Raw genomic sequence first — 20,771 nt, forward strand, 5'->3', positions numbered from 1 at the left:
CCGCCCTCCTCCCGCCGTTCGTGTCCTCTCCCGCCCCCCTCCCGCCGTTCATGTCCTCTCCCGCCCCCTCCCGCCCTCCTCCCGCCCTCCTCCCGCCCTCCTCCCGCCGTTCGTGTCCTCTCCCGCCCCCCTGCCTCCTGCCGCTCCTCTTGGTGCCGGGGCTCTCCCTGCCCGACACACCGGCTAACTGCAGCTTCCAGGACCTCCAGGGCTCCTGGCTCTTCAGCGTGTATAAGGGGGCGGGGGAGACCCCGGACCGAGGCATCGACTGCTCCAGTCTAGGTGAGTGAGTAGGGGCAGGGGCCATCATTGACTGCGCATGGGGAAGGGCGGGGGCAGCGGGCCGCGGCGCGGTTTCACCGTCCGAGCGTGTCACACAGCAGAAATCCGGCGAAACAAAGACTGAGTCGCCCGACTAGCACCGAGCCTGCATGATCCGCATGGCGGGACTTTGATTCCCAGCTGGAAGTAGTGCCCGTTCCTACCGCTAACCTCCCCTCTGACTCCCTTGTTTCCTCTTTATCACCAGTTCACGTTTTCGTATCCGTATTTTGGAAACAGAGGGAAAGAAGCATTCGGCTGCACTGAGACACTCTGCCTAGGTGACCTTTCTTCGGTTCCCACTCTTCCACCCGACTAGAATAAGCTGTCAAGTGATCGTTGCAGCTTGGGGGAGGAGCTACATCTTCACCCTGAGGGGCAAACAACAGACCACCAAAGACGACATGCATCCACAACTTGTGAGACCTCAAAAACTTCTGGCCCATCTCCCTGCTTCCGTTCCCAGCCAAGGTCATCGAGAAGATCGTCAACAGACAGCTAACCCGATACCTCGAAGAAAACAGCATCCTGGACCCATCCCAGTCAGGGTTCCACAGCAACCACAGCACCGAGACTGCCCACATCGCCGCCAATGACGACATCAGGACCATGCAGGACAACGGTGAGACCGCAGCCTTCATCCTGCTGGACCTCTCCGCCGCCTTCGACACGGTCTGCCACCGCACTATATGTGCACGCCTGGAATGGACCACCTCCTTCCTCTCTGGCAGAACCCAGAGAGTCTGCCTCCACCCATTCCAATCCGAAGCTTCCGAGATGATCTGCGGCGTTCCCCAGGGATCTTCCCTTTCACTGTTCAACATCTACATGGCCCCGCTCGCATGCATCGCCCGGCAGCATGACCTCAACATAATCTCCTACGCCGACGACACTCAACTGATCCTCTCCCTCACCAAGGTCTCCCTCACCGCCAAACCCAACCTCCACAAAGGAATGAAGGCAGTCGCCCACTGGATGAAGAGCAGCCGACTAAAGCTGAACACGGACAAGACCGAGGTTCTCATCCTCGGCTCCAATCCTTCAGCATGGGACGACTCCTGGTGGCAAACGACACTGGGGGCAGCCCCGACACCCACTGACCACGCACGCAACCTGAGAGTCATCCTCGACTCAACGCTCTCCATGACCAAGCAAGTCCTGCTTCAACACCCTCCGCAGGATCTACAGGTTGATCCCGACAGATACAAGAAGAACAGTCACCCAGGCCCTGTTCAGCAGCACTCTACTATGGAAACCTCCTCTACGCGGGAGCCCTGGCCAAGCTCATCAAACGACTGCAACATATCCAAAACGCCGTTGCACGCCTCATCCTCGACGTACCACGCCACAGCCACATCACCACTCACCTGAGAAACCTGCACTGGCTCCCGTCGATAGGAGAATCTCCTTCAAACTCCTCATCCACGCACACAAGGCACTCAACAACGACTTGTCTTCTACGTTCCTAACCACCAGCTACGCTACGCCGACCTCTCCCTCGCCACATCCCGCGCATCCGAAGAACAACCGCCGGCGGGCGACAGATCTTTCTCACACCTTGCCGCCAAGACCTGGAACACCCTTCCACTCAGCCTACGACAGACCCAAGACCTGCTGACCTTCAGGAGGCTACTCAAGACCTGGCTGTTCGACCAGTAGCGGCTCCCCCCCCCCCTTTTTCCCCAGCGCCTTGAAACCCTCGCGGGTAAGTAGTGTGCTCTACAAATTCTGTGATTGATTGATTGTAAGGATAGGCAGGATCCAATAAGGTTTTGTCTATCAATCAAGTAAGACACTGTGGACACTTAGTGACTTACTTTTTTCTTTCTTCCCTCCATTTTGCAATGTCTTCAGGCGTATCCAGCTTGATCCTCTTGGTACCTGGTGCATGTGTCTGGAAATAAAAAAAATGTGTTTACCTAATCACTAAAACCACATAAAGCACAATTTTCTCTACCTACCTACCTCCAAATCAATCTTTCCTTTAAGGAGACATAATTCCATAAAATATGCAGCTATAACCGAAATGTAGAGGAAATGTATACATCCTCATTGGGCAAATGAGACCTCTAACTACAGCACTTACAACTTCAATACCAGCATTAGGACAAAAAAGCTTTAATGGGATCGTTAATAAAAGAGTTCAACACAATTCTCGCTCTACAATGTAGTTAACTAATTTGCTCATTTTTAACAAGCATTGTAATTACATGAATATTGAACTTACTACAACTGCGAGGCACTGAAGCGTTTTATGCCAGCCAGCACACTGCTCTGGAAACTTAAGGATAGTGGAATCCACGGTTTCATGTTGGTTATTGGGATTAATCTTGTGCTCTCACAGACACCACTGCATGCATATACTCCAGTTATTTTATGTAGTTAGAAGTAGTTAAGTGTGATCATTAGTGGGAGTATGAGAGTTTATGCAGACGCTGTCAGGGATAAGAGATGAGCTAGAGTAGACTAGATACTGTTAGTTTTTTGGGGCTATCACTTTCAAAGATAAAGAAGTTGTGATCTTGAAATAAGGTGTGGGCAATTCGCATGAATACAATAACAGAGATTAAGGCAACCCTGTACCTGACAGAGTGAGCAGTGCACTGAGAAAGATGGCATACAAAAGATGGAAGGTATGAAGAGAGGCATTCGCAAAAAAAAAAAAAAAAAAAAAGTAGAGGCAACAGCCAGGTGTTTTAAGTCAATGTCACTTTTTCTGGCATGTTTTTAGTAATATTGTGGAGGCTTTTTGAGAGAGCACGTATGCAGAGTTAGTATGGAAAATTGCATACAAAACCCCTACTGACAGTGAAGGAGATGAAATTGATGGGCGGGCAAAGCCCCATTAGTGCTGTAATCATGAGAGGATGACTTTTAGGATTATGAGGAAAAGCAATGTGGGTTTCACTCTTGCATAGTGAATTTGAGAGGGCGCCTGTTATATGAGCTTTTAGGAAGGAGAGGCTCTGCCCGTCGCAGTTACCGAAGCACAAGGATAGCCAGGGAACATATAGAATTTAAAAAGGAAAATTCCCTGGGTAATTATCAGTAAATAGGTAAGTGTTCAATTAGTTATACTTCAGTGCGGCACTAAACCATTTGTCCTTGTCTGATTTGGCTGCCCTGATGTCCATTAGTTCCAGACCAGTGGCTTTTGTTCTTTGTATTTGTGGTAACCTTCTGACTCAACTATCTCATCATACTCCCTTAGTAACAGTATATTTTTTTAGCAGCCATTAGTTCAATTATCCATCTCTAAATACAATATGAATTAAAATTGTTTAATTAACGTCCCTTTAGAATTTTTTGCATATCTCTTCCACACCGACCCAGTAACTAAATGAACTGCAATGATGTCTGCAGCACAATGAAACATTCAATTTCCATCGATCTGTTGGTAACGTTCATAAAAAATATTATTCTAGGAGGAAAAAAGTATTGATTTACACCAGTAAGATTAATTGTCTGGTCAACGATTTTCATTAATTTCATCAAAGGAACACACTACTTTAATTTGAACTTCTAAATAATCTAATATCTTCCTTCATAACACTTATACCAAAGTTGATTTTCCGTTCCTAAACCGTGGATAAAGTAGAAGCTTGTTATTCAGTATATTCAAACATTTACATTTAGAGCTGTATAATAGCATCCTCAAAGCAGCACATTTTGATAAACAGCCTTTAATTTGTGCTACAATTTTTTGCACAACATTCAATTACCAAAGCTTCATTTCGCTAGAGACACAGGAAAGTACAGCAAATCACAAGACTATGAATAATAATAAAAATCCCATGCCACAATTATTAAAAACAGATGAGATTAATCAGCATGATTTATACAGCATACAATATTAACTAAATTGTTTTTCAATGCATTCCCACTTACGATGGACATAACTGATATACACAGAGATTTAAGAGAATGGTCAGAAAATCAGGATAAGGGGTTTTTCTGAGGCCTTTCAGAAAAAGGCAACAATGGAAGGGTCTAATGTAGAGTTAGCTGGTTCCACAGCTTTAACCTTCATATGACAAACCTGGTTTTGCCATGAAGCGCAAACCTGGACATTTTGACGTATACCTATTGTTAATAGGTTAGCTGAAATATGGCAGATTTACCTGATTTTCATGCTGGAAATGCCCCAAAAGTCATTACTGGTAGCCTGTGTTTAGACAGCCCCCCATATACATCTTGGTGTCCATAAAACGTACACCTCCTCGATGAGTCCCCTGGAACGCATCACCGGACAGCCAGAACGGGTCATGTTCTTAGGGATGGCAGTCTTATAGACAGGATTGACGGACACTTTATTGGTCACTGTCTCCTTGATCCGCTTGTCTCCTTTGAGGGGTTGTTGAGCCACTTGAAGCATGACACATTACCTATATTGGACTTCTTAGTCCGGGTTGCTGTGACTAGGTTAAGCTGAATGGGACAAGAGAGCTGACCTTTGGCCCACCAAACAAGCCACTAAAACGTTTGCAGATCTGCAGAGACTGAGTAACCACTTGAGCCCAACTAGAAACCACTCCATGGTCAGGCCAGAAACCCTACAGCACGAAGACACTCATTCAACACACCATGAGCCACCATATCAAAAGCTGCAGGCAGAACTAGCAAAAGTAACTCAGCTTATAGTATTACCACAAGTGGCCCTCATCTCACCCTGAGTGGCCCTCACTAACCAAATAAGTGTTATGCTCGAGATGAAAAAACATAAAGCCAAGTCAATGAACCTCCAATGAACCTCCTGACTAATGACATTCTTTGCAAGATGATGGTCTATTGCCTATGAAAGGTCCAGTAGGAGAATGATAAGATGTTTTTCAGAAGGGCAGAGCCATTCCAGGCTTCTTAATCAGCAGGTTAATGACCAAAACATGGTATACTTTGCAAGACAAAATTTTAAAATGAATACATCAAAGATAAGTGTACATGACAAGATACTGAAATTGATACTAGTATTTACATCCTGTCTTGCAATTTGTCTAATCGCTGGCAATCGTTCAGGTAGCATCCCAACCCATCGTTCTTTTGCTCATAATGCCACTTCAGTTTGAGCCCACCCATATGCAACTTAGTCCTGACCCTGCTCCTCATGGGAACAGTCTAATCCGAACCTCCAGGCCCGGTCCTCCCTGAACCGAACACAAGCAACCTAGACCGGTTTTGCCCTAATTATGTGCTCATCAGCCGGATACAGCTTGGTTCTAGTGACACAGTGAGCACAGGAACCACGTCAGGGAATACCCATGCTACTTAGGGCGGCACATGAAAATCAAGCAGGGTTTTAACTGCCCTTGTTGGATTTGCTGGGGGATTATCACCCACAATTGTACCCTAAGTCATCCATCTGCCCAGCCAGGGCACAAGTACAAGGGCAACCATAGACTTGAACGCTGGCAGTGGAGCAAAATGCCGATGGTGAACAGGTTTCTGTATTAAGCTGAGATACTGAACGCAGGGTAGTGGGATACGTTAGTGGAGGAGTACATATGTTAGAAATGGGCTTTCTATTTGGCAGTGGTTTGTACCCTGTCCAGGTAGAGACCCTAACTCTAGTCAGGGTAAGGGAGTCACACAGCTAAGGTAAGGAGTAGTTTCTGTCCTGTAACTCCAGTTCTGTAGTAGGGGTATCTCTGTTATAGTCATAATCTAGTGAATAGTCCCGCCCATGTGCGTGGACCCCGGAGCAATCAAAAATAATCTCTTACAGTGTCGAAAAAATGCAGAACTGCACAGACACTTAAGAGAGAATTTAGAGACAGATAATGCAGCCTATAAAAGCTACACTGTCCAGTACTTCAACTAGAAATTCCACCACAAAATCCACAAAACAGCAAAGCCTGTACAGATTTCCCTTGCTTTAACAGCAAACACCCTCTGGAATGATAGAGAGGAGAACCTGGACAGGCAAGCTCCATAGGCTGCCATTATGTGGCTCAGAATAGGATACTGTGCCTTTAAGAGAACCTTCCAGAACTTCACAGTATCCCAGAATGCACTGCAGGTCCCAGTTACTTTCAGTTCTTTTTGAAGGCGTAACACGCCAGACCTGTAGCATTCCGTACATGAATATCTCTCTCCACCGGGGAGGAAGGCGGGCGCTTATGACTATAACAGAGATACCCCTACTACAGAACTGGAGTTACAGGACAGAAACTACTCCTTCTGTAGTAGGGGATCTCTGTGTATAGTCATAATCTAGTGAATAGAATGGCAAGCCCATCCCCACACCAAAGCGGCGGTGGAGAAACGAGAAATAACACCACTACTGTGCGAACAGATTTCGCGGCGAAGCCTGCCCAACCTGCGCGTCTGCCCTGGCATCAGTGTCCAGGCAGTAAATGCTTAGCAAAGGTATGGACCGACTTCCAAGTGGCCGCCTTGCAGATTTCTGCAATGGGAACATTAGCTTTGCCCCTGGTGGAATGAGCCTTAGGTTTGCCCCCTAAGGTCTTATTAGCCTTTTGGTAGCACAATTGTATGCAGGACTCAATCCACCTCGAGATGGACTGTTTAGAGGTAGCAAGACCCGTCCTGACCAATCCATAATTGATAAACAATTGGTCTGACCTACGAATATCTTTGGTTTTATCCAGATAAAATTTCAACACCCTCCTAACATCCAGGGAATGTAAAGACCTTTCCGCTGGAGATGAAGGATTCTGAAAAAACGTAGGCAAAGTTATAGTCTGGTTGACATGAAAATCAGAAATAACCTTGGGAAGAAATTTAGGGTGAGTACGCATAACAACCTTAGCAGCATGAAATACAGTATAAGGTTCTTGGCAACACAACGCCTGAATTTCACTCACCCTGCGGGCCGATGTAATGGCCACGAGGAACGCCGCCTTCCAGGACAGGTGCTGCAACGAAGCCTTATGAATAGGTTCAAAAGGCTCCTTCATCAATCTGGACAGCACCACATTCAATTCCCAGGAAGGCGAAGGAAGCCTGACAGGAGGGAATACTTTCTTCAAGCCTTCCAGAAAGTCTTTGATCACAGGGATCTGGAAGAAGGAGGTCTGTGAAAGGCATTTCCTGTAGGCAGTCAAAGCAGCCAGATGAACCTTAATGGAATGGACATTAAGGCCAGACTGCGCCAGATGTAGTAGATATGGAAGGATGACATCCTCCTTGCATGTCGTAGGGTCATATTTCTTGGACTTGCACCAGATGCAAAACCTCTTCCACTTGTAAGCATAAGAAGTCCTAGTGGAAGGTCGCTTAGCCTCCTTCAGTATGTCCATGCAATCCTCTGGGAGATTCAGATGGCCATATTGCACTATCTCAGGAGCCATGCCGCCAAACTCAAAGACGAGAGGTTGGGGTGCAACATCCGCCCCCCGAACTTCGTGAGAAGGTCCGGCCTGCACGGCAGCTTCATGTCAGGAAGGAGAGACCGGTGAAGCAGGTCCGTGAACCACCACTGTCTGGGCCATTCTGGGGCAATCGGTATCATCCGCGCCCTGGACTGGGACAGCTTGATGAGAACCGTCGGAATCAGGGGAATGGGTGGAAAAGCGTACAGAAAGCTGTTCGACCAGTCGATCCATAACGCATTCCCCAGCATCCCCGGCTGGTAGTACCTGGAGGCGAAGTCTCGGCATTTGCTGTTTTCGGCGGTGGCAAACAGATCTACGTCTGGAGTTCCCCACCTCTCCTAGTACTTCGTCGTTCATGACCCATTCGTGGTTTTCCTGAATCAGTCTGCTCAGTTCGTCTGCCTGAACATTCTGCACACCTGGCAGATGGGTGGCCGTTATCGTCAGTCCTCGGGCCAGAAGCCAGCGCCAGATCGCCTGCGCCTCCTGCGACACAGTGCACGATCTCGAGCCCCCCTGCTTGTTGAGGTAATACATCGTGGTCGTATTGTCCGTCTGTACAAGCAGAGAGTTGGTCTGGAAGGACGGGTGAAAAGCCTTCAGTGCCAAGTGAACAGCTCTGAGTTCCAGGAAATTGATGTGGTACGTGGACTCCGTCGGGGATCACGTCCCTTGAATCTGTAAGTCTCCGGAGTGCGCTCCCCATCCCTGGAGAGAAGCATCCGTCACGATAGTCTGAGTGGGAATGTCCTTGTGGAAGGGAACCCCTCTGAGGAGATTCTCCGCTGAACAACACCACTTCAGAGACTGAAGAGCATGCAGAGATAGTCGTATCTTGTCGTCCCAAGATCCTCTCCTCTGGTCCCACTGATCTTCCAAGCACTCCTGCAGCGGTCTCATGTGCAGCCGCGCATGTGGCGTCAGGAAGATGCAAGAGGCCATCGATCCCAGTAGAGAAGACATCGTCCTCACTGTCGTAGATGGAGTGGTCATGAGAGCCTGAACCTTCCGAAGGAGTGATAATCGTCGCTCCTCCGAAGGAGACACACTTGCCGACAGCGGATTGATGGAGGCCCCCAAGTACTGAATGCACTGGGCTGGAGTCGGGACAGACTTGGACATGTTGATGTGCAACCCCAGCTTGTTCAATAGAACGCACGTCTTCCGGAAGTGCGCTTGAGCTTCCGAGAAGGAGGAGGCCTTGATCAACCAATCGTCCAGGTACGGGTAGACAAACACCTTGTTCTTCCGCAGGTGTGCCGCTACCACTGCCATGCACTTCGAGAAAGTCCTGGGCGCAGACTTCAGCCGGAACAGAAGTACCGTGTACTGATAGTGACTGGTGCCGACTTGAAATCGCAGGAACTTCCTGTGTTTGTGTGCAATGGGCACATGGAAGTATGCATCCTGTAGGTCTATGGCACACAGCCAGTCTCCCTGTTGCAACTGAGGATAAATCTGATGCAACGACAGAATGCAAAACTTTTCTCTGCGAATCCACTTGTTTGCCTGTCGCAAGTCTAGAATGGGCCTGAACTCGTTCTTGTCCTTCTTGCGGACCAGAAAGAACCGGGAGTACAGACCTCTTCCTCTTTGAGACAGAGGTATGTCTTCCATCGCCCTTTTCCTTAACAGGATATCGGCCTCCGCCTGGAGCTCGCGCAGCTGATACTGCGAGCTGACTGGAGGAATCGATGGAGGAGGGCTGGTGAACCGAAGACTGTATCCATTGCAAACAATATTCAGCACCCACTTGTCCGGAGTAATTTTTCTCCACTCTGCCAGAAAAAATTGAACGCTTCCCCCCACCGGAGCGGGTAACGGATGAAGGGGAAGTAACCGCTCAGGGTCGAGACCCGGCCGGGCCTTTGTTCACAGTAGAGGACTGCTGTCCACCTCTACCCCTCTGGCGTTTTTGGAAGGGTCTGCGGAATTGCTGCTGTTGTCCCGAAGACTGTCCTCTTCCTTTTCCTTGCGAACCGAACCGTCTCTGGAATGGGCGGTAGGGCTTCTTTTCTTTGGGCTTCTCCAAGCCCACAGCCGGCAGGGTCTCCGCCTCAGCCTTTATGCGGGCCATTTCACCATCGGCATGTTTTCCGAACAGTGTTTCTCCGGAAAAGGGCAGATTGGCCACCCGCTGCTGTGCCTCCGGCTTGAGGGACGTAAGCCTGAGCCAAGCATGGCGGCGCTGGTTGACCCCGTGACAGTAACCATGGGCCGCCAACAGTGAGATATCCGCAGCGGCGCTGATGACCTGGTTTGAAAACAGCATCCCTTCCTTAATAATTTCTTGGAAGTCCTCCCTCCTGTCACGTGGCAGATGGTCCGCGAACTGTTCCAGAGAATCCCACAGTGCACGGCCGTACCGCCCCAGCAATGCCGAATCGCTGGAGGCTTTCATGGTCGTGGAAGAAGTCCCACAAGCCTTCCTTCCAGCCGAATCAATCCAACGGCTTTCTTTATCAGGCGGCACGGTGGAGGACGGGGAGGTAGAATGTAACTTCCTGGCCGCCGTCACTATCACGGAGTCGGGTACTGGGTCCATCCGCAGGAAGGCCGGGTCCGAATCCGGTGCCCTGTACTTCTTCAGATGTCGGGAGGGAGTGGCCTTCACCACCGCAGGCGTAAGGAACAGCTCCTCCGCAGGTTCGACCAGTCCTGGCACCAATGGCAGCAGAGGGCGAGACAGATGCTTCTTGTGAAGTGTCTCGAATATCACGGACGTCGTAGGTGTAGGAGCCGTCACCGTGATGCCCAATTTCGCAGCCCCCCTCAGGAGAACCTCCTGGAACGTGCTGATGTCGTCTACCGGAGACACCCTTGTCTCCGGGGAGTCCGATAAGGTAGGGGAATATGAGCGAGTCCTAGAGGAGTCCGTACTGGACCTGGATCCTCGCCTCCTATGGCGATGCCGAGATCTAGTGGAGGACCTGTGTCTACTCCTCGATCTTCCTCTCCGTCCGGAGCGTGACTGTGATTTCCTAGGTCTGGGACGCTCTGCCGGTTTCCCCGGGGCGGGCGTCTTGGGCTTGGACAGGACCTGCGGCTTAGGAGTCCCTTTGGGAGGGGTCGGTAGCCTGGGTAACGAGACCGATCTCGGTGGAACCGGGGGCGGCCTCTCTGGCAAATGAGGCTGAGGCACCGGTGGAGGCGGTGGAGGCAGAGGAGGCAACGGAGGAGGGGTCGGAGCCCTCGGAGGGAGACCTCTCGGCAACGGAGGCGGGGGTGTAACATGCTTCTGTGATGGAGTATACACCTCGGAGTACACCGATCCCGGTGATCCGCCTCACTTTCCAGATCCGGACTGTGGAGAGCCTCCCACAGCATCCGGCCTCTCACCACGATTCCTCGACGTCGAAGAACGGTGACCAGACGGAGAGCGTAGGCCCCTCGACGTCGAGCGCCCCTTCCTCGGCGTCGACCGTCGTCCATGCCTCGACGGCGACCTCGGCCGCCTCGATGCCGACCTCGTCCGCCTCGACGACGACCTCGTCCGCCTCGACGACGACCTCTTGCGTCTCGACGACGACCTCTTGCGTCTCGACGACGACCTCTTGTGCCGCGACGGCGACGTCTTCCGCCTCGACGGCGACCTCTTCCGCCTTGACGGCGGCCTCGACAACAAGGATCCCCTCGACGACGATCGCTTCCTCTTCGCGAACGGCGGTGTCGCTTCGACGGCGAGCGCCGACGCCGGGCCCGTCGACGTCAATCACTCGACGTCGACGCAGACGATGATGACGACGAAATCGTCAAAGGAGACTTCGCCGGCGGCCTGTGTAACTCCCTCGACGTCGACCGTCGACGTTTCTTCGATCCAGAGCCCTGGGGAGATGGGGAACAGACCGTAGTCATCCCTCTCGACGTCGTGGTCAGTACCACCGACCCAGACGGAGAATGGGAACGTTTGCTGGTCTTCCTGCCCCTGGGGAGCCCCCCAGAGGCCTTAGCATGGGCAGAATAAGCCCCTCCAGACCCACCTTGCGCCTTCAGCCTTCTTTCCTCGAGGCCCTGAAGCCTGACCTTCTGTCTTTCCTTTAGGGTCCTGCCAGAGAAGCCTTGACAAATCTCACACTCCTCAGGGATGTGGGAAGAGGGAAGGCAGAGGATACACACCTCATGGGAATCTGATTTTGCCTTCTTCCTGGAGCACTCTGGGCATTTGTCAAATAATACAGGCATATTTGACATCAAAAAGGAGCAAAAATCAAGAAGAACAGCACTAAAGTACTTTAGAAGCACTCAAATCGAAATTAACAATGAAAAAACACCAATAAACCCTTGAAAAGGGAGAGCTCAATGCTCCAGGGTCCTGCTTGCAGGAGCCGGAAAAAAGAACTGAAAGTAACTGGGACCTGCAGTGCATTCTGGGATACTGTGAAGTTCTGGAAGGTTCTCTTAAAGGCACAGTATCCTATTCTGAGCCACATAATGGCAGCCTATGGGGCTTGTCTGTCCAGGTTCTCCTCTCTATCATTCCAGAGGGTGTTTGCTGTTAAAGCAAGGGAAATCTGTACAGGCTTTGCTGTTTTGTGGATTTTGTGGTGGAATTTCTAGTTGAAGTACTGGACAGTGTAGCTTTTATAGACTGCATTATCTGTCTCTAAATTCTCTCTTAAGTGTCTGTGCAGTTCTGCATTTTTTCGACACTGTAAGAGATTATTTTTGATTGCTCCGGGGTCCACGCACATGGGCGGGACTATTCACTAGATTATGACTATACACAGAGATCCTCTACTACAGAACCCCTGCTCACCCCCTTGGTAGCTTGGCATGAGCAGTCAGGCTCATCTCAGACGCAATGTGTAAAGCATTTATACATATACACACACACAAAGTAAAAACACTACAAAAGGAGTCCACACCAGTTTAGAAAAACAGCCAATATTTATCTAAATAAAACAAGACTCAAACAACAAAAATCCAACATACACAATTCAAAATATAACTTTAAATAGATTACACAAGTTTAGTCCATAGAAATCAATGGATGCATTTGTTTTAGCACAAAGTATGTTGCATGCATCAAAAACTAAACATGGTGTGAGGCGCAGGGAATATGAGGCGCCCGAAAAGCAAAGCGCTACGCCGATTCCGTACTACACAGGGGAGGGGATTTATTGGTTCCTTAATTGCAGGGGAAGTGATGAGTGGGTTCCTTACTGGAAGGGAGGTGATGTTCCGGTTTCCGGACACAAGGTCTCAGTTCCTTACTGTGGCGGCAAGGGGTGATGCGCTGAAAATCCAGATGCTCTGCATCACTGTGACAACAGCGAAGCAGCGCTGCATCGATTTAACAGCCGTGAAGCAGGTGCTACATTAATTCTTCAGCTGTAAACAGGTGTTGCGTGGGAGTCTGAGCGGGAGCCATGGACGTTGGTGACACGGTGCTTGAGACTCATGCTGCATCGATTTTTCTGGGCATTGTGACCTCAAGCTGGGGCCTGTGGTGAAAGCCGTGGTTGATGCGCCAATCGGAAACCTCGCTTCGGGGCAGGCAGCAGCGATGCGTCAATCTTTTGCAATGATGCATCGAGAAAATAGGCGCTGGGGGTCAATGTGTGTATTTTCTCCTTAAGGTCACCAGAATCTATTTCCAAAGGCCCAGGAACTAGATTTGGCACCACTTTGCAAGTCAGGACTCTTGCAGAAGAGCCCAGGCACTGGTAGGTGAAGTTGTTGATGGCCCAGAGACTTCTTAACAAGAGGCAGGCAAGCACACGCAAGCCCTTGGTGAAACGTGAAAGCAGGATGTAGAAAGCAAAGTCTAGTAATTTCACTTCCAGCACAGAAGCAGCAAGCCAGCACAACAAAGCAACAGGCAGAGTGGAAGTCCCTCCTACAGCATCCAGCTCTTCTTCCTAACAGAATGTACCCAGTTCAGAAGTGTTCTAAATTTGAGGTGTCTGAGGTCCAATACTTGCACCCCTTTCTGCCTTTGAAGTAGGCAAACTTCAAAGGAAAGTCTTTGTGGTGCACAAGACCCTGCCTTTTTCCTGATCTGGATCCAGAAACACTGCAGGGGGTTGGAGACCGCTTTGTGTGAGGACAGGCACAACCCTATTCAGGGCTCAAGGACAACTCCTCCCACCACTCTGCCTGGTGATGGGCATCAGGATATTCAGGCACACCTCAGCTCCCATTGTGTGACTGTCTAGGCTGAATGCACAAGAGCCCAACTGGTAGTCAGTCAACCCAGATGTGTACTCTACAAAAAGGCAGAGGCACAGAATGGTTAAGCAAAAATTTACCTACTTCCTAGAGTGGCATTTTCAAACACGCAATTTAAAAATCAAATTCACCAAAAGATGTCTTTTTAACGTGGGAGTTCAGAGACCCTACACTCCAAATCTCTATCTGCTCTCAATGGGAAATTACACTTAAAAGATATTTCAAGGCAACCCCCATGTTATCCTTTGGGAGAGTTAGGTCTTGCAATAATGAAAAAACAAAATGAGCAGTATGTCACTACCAAGACATGTATAACACACCAGTAGATGCCCTACCTTGTTAATACACCACACCCTGTCCATCGGGCTGCCCAGGCCCTACCTCAGGGGTGCCTTAGATGTAATAAAAGGGAAGGCTTGGGCCAGGCAAGTGAGGGCACTTGCCAGGTCAAAAAACTGAACAAACAGACATGGCAGTGACAAGTCTGAGACATGTTTACAGGGCTACTCATGTGGGTGGCACAGCTAGTGATGCAGGCTAACAGGTAGCATTTGATTTATAAGCCCTGGTCACCCTTGGTTCACTTTACTAGGGACTAACTTGTAAATAAAATATGCTAATCATGGGTAAACCAATCACCAATATAATTTAGAAGGAGAAGATATTTACTTTAGCGCTGGTTAGCAGTGGTAAAGTGCCCAGTGTCCTAAAACCAACAAAAACGGGTCAGAAAACATAGGCGGAGGAAGGGAAAATGTTTTGGGATAACCTTACCAACAATATGTATAACTTCTTCACAGCTCTACTGAATTACATGATGAGAAGAATAATTATTTAACTATTGCCCTGCACTACAGCAACAAGCCTTGTATCCAGACCCTCTGACCCTTCCCTTCACACTGATCTGTGAGTTGCTTTGAATCACACCCTGTCCATCGGGCTGCCCAGGCCCTACCTCAGGGGTGCCTTAGATGTAATAAAAGGGAAGGCTTGGGCCAGGCAAGTGAGGGCACTTGCCAGGTCAAAAAACTGAACAAACAGACATGGCAGTGACAAGTCTGAGACATGTTTACAGGGCTACTCATGTGGGTGGCACAGCTAGTGATGCAGGCTAACAGGTAGCATTTGATTTATAAGCCCTGGTCACCCTTGGTTCACTTTACTAGGGACTAACTTGTAAATAAAATATGCTAATCATGGGTAAACCAATCACCAATATAATTTAGAAGGAGAAGATATTTACTTTAGCGCTGGTTAGCAGTGGTAAAGTGCCCAGTGTCCTAAAACCAACAAAAACGGGTCAGAAAACATAGGCGGAGGAAGGGAAAATGTTTTGGGATAACCTTACCAACAATATGTATAACTTCTTCACAGCTCTACTGAATTACATGATGAGAAGAATAATTATTTAACTATTGCCCTGCACTACAGCAACAAGCCTTGTATCCAGACCCTCTGACCCTTCCCTTCACACTGATCTGTGAGTTGCTTTGAATATGCAATCGGTTATGTAGGTACTTCACGGGAAGTAATGACTCATGAAGAGGAAGACAAAGTCACGCAGGTCAATTTTAGATTACAGATTACAGAGCATGTAGTCCCTCGGCTCTCTTCAGCTCCCCGAGCCAAAATGGCATATTATGGCTTGTGATTGTAGTCCACATCAGTGTTTTGAACCCTTTCGGAGCAATAGGTAGGATGCCAGTAAGTATTTCAAAAGAGTCCCTGGAGCTGGAGAGATGTCTTCCAAATAATGTCATTCTTACTTTCGGGATGGCTCATACCCACCTAGTCCACCAGCCAGCGGCACAGACATCCTTTCAATCACACAGTATTTCTAAGAAATATTTATTTGAAAAATTACCATTTTGAACATTCTTTTGAATTTGCTTTTTCAATTGTAAAGGCACATTATCGCAGATTTAAGGATCTCACATGCTTTTTAAAACTTGCTTTAGTGACATAAAGCTAACTTATTAAACCGCTATCTCGTATTAAAGAAACATTTGTAAAATGTTCTTTTTTGTGCCAAAAAATGTAATGTTAAAATTGGGCTAAGCGGTTAGGGAGGTTGAGGTCATTGCAGAGTTTTGGAAAATACATTTTATGTGTAGAAAACCTATTTTATCATCCAATCCAGAGTCAATATTTGAACACCTTATTTTATTCCCTTGTCTATTAAAAGCAGTAGTGTTTACCAATAGAGTAAATCCCCATTAGATTTATAAACGATGGGATATCAAGATGTACAGACTCTTCCAGTGGGCATTCAAAAAGTGACATCCTCTTAAAAGCCTCTCTTAAAAGAAGTTCCCTAGAATCATCCAGTTACAAGAATGTTTGGAGGCAATAACTAAAAAAAATAGGGCCATGGAAATACTTAGAATTACTTACGTTTTTCCAGTGAATTTCAACAAGCTTCACATGTGCGCTGAACAAGCAACCATTCACACGGCACTGAAAAAAGAAACAAGTACATAACAGTTATTGAGCGGTCTTTCATTCAGAAGTTCGTCTTGAACTAGAAGTCAGCACCTTCAACAGGTGTTCACTCCTGTATTTAAGGCTTCAGTAGAGAGCTGGCAGAGGACCAGGTAACAACTGCGCTCAATATAGTCCTAAAAACGATGTCCTCTGTTTTTTTCTCTCACAATAAAAGCATTTGATAACATTAAACCCATGTAAGTGAAGTGGCAAATAATAAGAGGAAATGAAGGAGGGGAAAGATGTGCGGAAATTGCCATTCGCTGGTATATTTTATTTTTTCACATAAAACCATTGAACATTTCACATATTTCAATGATGGTCACTTTTAAGTTTTAAATTCTTATTTTCAAAGAGCCTGGGTAAAACACTATTCGTGTACAGAAACAAAGATTCAATAGCATGTTTTTTCCGTGCTAGAAGGTTATCTCGAAGTAAGGCAAACGGGACTATTTGTACTAAAGTTAGACAACAGTCTAAAGCACAAGGACAAGGAAGAAAAAAAATAGTATAAGCAAGTCAAGCTAGGCAGATATGAGTGGAACACAGATTATCAGAAGGCAAATGATTAGCATTTTTCGTTTGCTGTGCGCAAAATGTAACAGTTCTTAATTAGTGTCATCTTATAATCTTAAGGCAATGACCTACAAGGAAGATAGACTTCTGCTTCAGTTGTGAGTGTTTAGGCAAAACATTTTTAGGCCGGCACTGTATCTACTGCTGGCTCTGCCCAGTAGCGCCTCCGCTGCCGCCCCCAATCATTCGGTTTCTACACCTGACATACCTACTGCGTCTCAAACACAATCTGCAATGAACCACACTATGCTGATCCTCCAGTAGGTTTGCATACTACAATAGAGACTACTTAAAACTCATCTTTTCAACCCTTCCATCTAATTAATTGGGCTCCCTTGGTCTCAGTCTGTTCGCGCCAGGATACTCCGAAGTAATTTTGCTTGCTACAAATCATATACAACATAACATAACATAGAGATATCAATAAAATTATTCCATTTTGCCATCTGTTTCAAATTAGGAGCATTCCTCATTCATGGCGAAAGTGATTTCATGTCTGTTGTCAGTAGTTTGTTTAATCCGGTTTTCCATTGGCACATGGTATTTGAGGTCCAACTTTTCTAACAAAAAAAATCTACAGGAGTAAAAAAACATAAATGAGTAGGTATAGGTTACCACCCACTATGGGTTCACCTGAGAGCTACTATATGCTTGGGCTGGGTTTCTAAACTAAATCTCAATATAGCCATGCCAATACCAGACCCACCTCTTGGTTCCACATTACTGAATAATTCAGCAGGAAAGAACATCTGCCTGATCCACTGTGGGACAAACCTAAAATGGAAGACAAGTCAATGGATCTCCCTACTTGAAGGTGTGACTGTGCTTGAGAAAAGCCTAGTGGGTCTGGTGCCTCAGCTGCTTTGCCGTTTCAGCAGTGAATTAAACAAAAAGGTGATGGATGCAATGCTAAAATTAAAAACAGCCACTAGTATTTACTCGAGGCTGCATCCCAGTCCGTCGTAATTTGCACACCGTGCCCCGTGCCACCTCAGTTTGGACCCAGGCATATGCAAATCAGTTTTGACCGTCTTCCAAAGGGAAAACCTCACATATAACTTCCAGGTCACGTCTACCCTGAATTGAAACACAAGCAACCCAAGACCGGTTTCACCTTTATTAGCGCTCATCGGACGGGTATAGTTTGGTTCCGGTGGGACAGTGCATGGGATCCACATCTGGGCATGTCCGTACAACTTACGGCGTCACACTGAAGTATACAAAAAAGAGGGATGGATGAAATGCTCACATTAATCTCAGCCACTGGTAATTACTTGCATCCCAGTACATCGATATTTTGCACACCCTGCTCCAATGGGAAAAGCTCAGCCTGAAATGCCACCCAGACCAGAAAACAAGCAACCTATATTCCCTCTCAGCTGCAAAACTGGCTGGCCGCACATAGTGGTACAAGCAAAACAAAGTTATCTCCTGCTGACAGGAGAATGAGCGGTTAATGAATGCGGAGTGAAGCCTGATATTTTTCCTCGTGGTGCTAGGATATTCAAGGTGGGACTTCCTCGCCTTTTTAGAGGAAAACAAAGTAACTTACTGGTTAGGTCTCGCCTAAGCTATCGCGTAAGCGATGCTTTGTGAGCTATTTAGTGGGGCTTCTGAAATTGCTCCCAAAGGCTGCAGGCGGATCGGGGACAGTGAATGTGCGCCGGGCGCGCGCACCATTTGTCAGCCTGCAGCCTTTGGGAGCACTTTCGCGGCCGCTTTGAGGTTCTCAGTGAGCCGCGTGGCCACTGAGAACATCAAAGCGGCCCGAAAGTGATCACAAACAAAAGCATTGGTGTCTCAACACATCCTTTTTCCAGTCGTTTACTCACATTTCAGAGCCCAACAGTTTCTGGGAACATTAGTCCGAGGAGGGTGCTTCCATTAGCGCTGTTGGCGTCACAGACACACAACAAGAGTATTCGTACATCCATGCGCCACAGAGTACATTTGATTTACTTAAATTCGATACATTGTAACTTTTGGTTTTTTACTCCCCACAAGCCACCCAGACTGCAGTGTGAGCCCTATCTTACACCCAAGATGCATTGTGTACCTCCACTGACTTGCTTTCGTTCTTTGAACCAGCCAGTGCGCCATGGAAATACTAGAGTAAAAGAAATCGAACTGATTTTAAAAACCCTCGTTTTGAAGAGGTCCTCGCGTCTTGGCGCTTAGAAGCATTGTCTGCTTCACGCTAAAATAAAGACTCGGCCACATCGCTGGAGTCTCACATTAGGAATTCATTATTCAGATCTTGACAGCGTAACTACAGAAGTGTCGAAGTGGTAATATCCAGAGCTGTCATGGCGTCTTTGCCGTTTTCTTTGCTAACAACATTTTGAATCACCTCGAAGTGAAAGTATCATCCGTGGCGAGTATTCGTTTTTTGTGGGCGCATTGTTTATGGAATCCTGGGACGCTGAATGGGAGGCGAGCAGTGAAATTTAAAAAAAAAATATTTCACATTCCTAAAGAAAGATTTTCTAGAGGTGCCCCATTCTGCGTATCCGGTTCCGAAAGCTTAATAATAGAAACAAACGTGACTGCCCAACTGTAGGAGACAGATCTGGACTTATTGCGACGTTCGAGGCTGGCTTGGGATCGATTGTGCTTTTAATCACCCGCGAATAGAAGTATCACTCACTGCGAATATTCGTTTTAATGAAAATAGTGGTTACGTATTTCCGAGACGAAGAGTGAGAAGCTAGCAGTGAAATCCTTTGAAAAAGATTTCACATACCGACATAAAGAGTTGATTAAGGTGCCGCATTCTTCGTATTCTGCTGTGAAAACCTGATAATACAAAAGAAGCCACTCCAGGCCCGATAAATACCAACTGATTTTAACGAGAAACCACAGGAATCTTAGAAAATTTGAGTTCATCCCATATGCAAAGAAAATTTGGCTGCAAAAAATATTGTCCTGAGGAAGACACTACGACGTGTCGAAACGCGTTGACAGACTACAGCCACGCTAATACTATCTAGGACGACAATACTGTCCCTCGAGTTTTTTATTATTAGAACAAATGTTTCATTTTTATCATTATCAAAAAATCTTTTTATTGCATCAAATTATCATGTATACGTGATTTATGTGTTTAATCTCTTTTATCAATATAATTAAAAAATATTTTTATATCAGTATAGTTTTTTGTGTTATAGTTTGTGTATAATCTGTCTCTTTGAATAGCCAGTGTTTGTCCTTTGTAATTTTGGCCTGGGTTTATACCTCTGCATTGTACCTCCACTGACTGCCTGCCCGGTTGCAAACAGAGGAGAGATCTTCGAGGAGGAGTCCCGTGCTGATCGCTAAGTTGAGCCCAGGGCAAAGCTGGCTTTTATATAGTTCTGTGCCTATCGACACACAGCACTGCCACAGAGGCAGCAGCACACAGCACTGCAGCAGCGGCACACATCACTGCTGCAGAGGCACACAGCATTGCCATAGCAGCACACAGAAGCTGCTATAGAACCATAAGCATACAGAACCAACAGAATACAGCACTGCCACTGAAACAGCACTACTTGCGTAGCCTCCTGCTCGTGAGCCTTATTCCCTGGCTCCCTCTATGACTTGTTATCGGCGCTCCTTTCTATTTAGGTTGGATCCTTTTCATGTTTTAAGGTTTTCACTCAGTGCACTTGGCCATGTTTTAATGTTGCACTGTATCTTTATACAGACCGCACTGTGCCACAGGGAGGCTCCTGCACCAACTTGGAACTCAACCTCTTACACCGACTGCCTTCCACTGATTAGTCGCAATGTTTATTGAGCATTGCCTCATGGTTAATTTCACCGTTATCTTTCGGTTGTATTGATAATTCAAGCGACCGCACCATTATCACAATCGCACCCTGCGGCCGTGCCATGTTTGTTAGCTTG

The 20,771-nt window shown here is 47.3% G+C and overlaps 1 protein-coding gene across 1 annotated transcript in view; it reads right to left on the reverse strand.

Annotated features, from left to right (window-relative positions):
- Positions 1-20,771, reverse strand: part of NUFIP1 (nuclear FMR1 interacting protein 1) — a 246,545-nt gene that overhangs the window by 145,961 nt on the left and 79,813 nt on the right. The window contains 2 exon segments of the mRNA XM_078657307.1: positions 2,139-2,215; positions 16,218-16,280. Coding sequence (XP_078513433.1) covers positions 2,139-2,215; positions 16,218-16,280 — 140 coding nt within the window.

The sequence above is a fragment of the Lissotriton helveticus genome, chromosome 8 (assembly GCF_964261635.1).
Source record: "Lissotriton helveticus chromosome 8, aLisHel1.1, whole genome shotgun sequence".
NCBI lineage: Eukaryota > Metazoa > Chordata > Amphibia > Caudata > Salamandridae > Lissotriton > Lissotriton helveticus.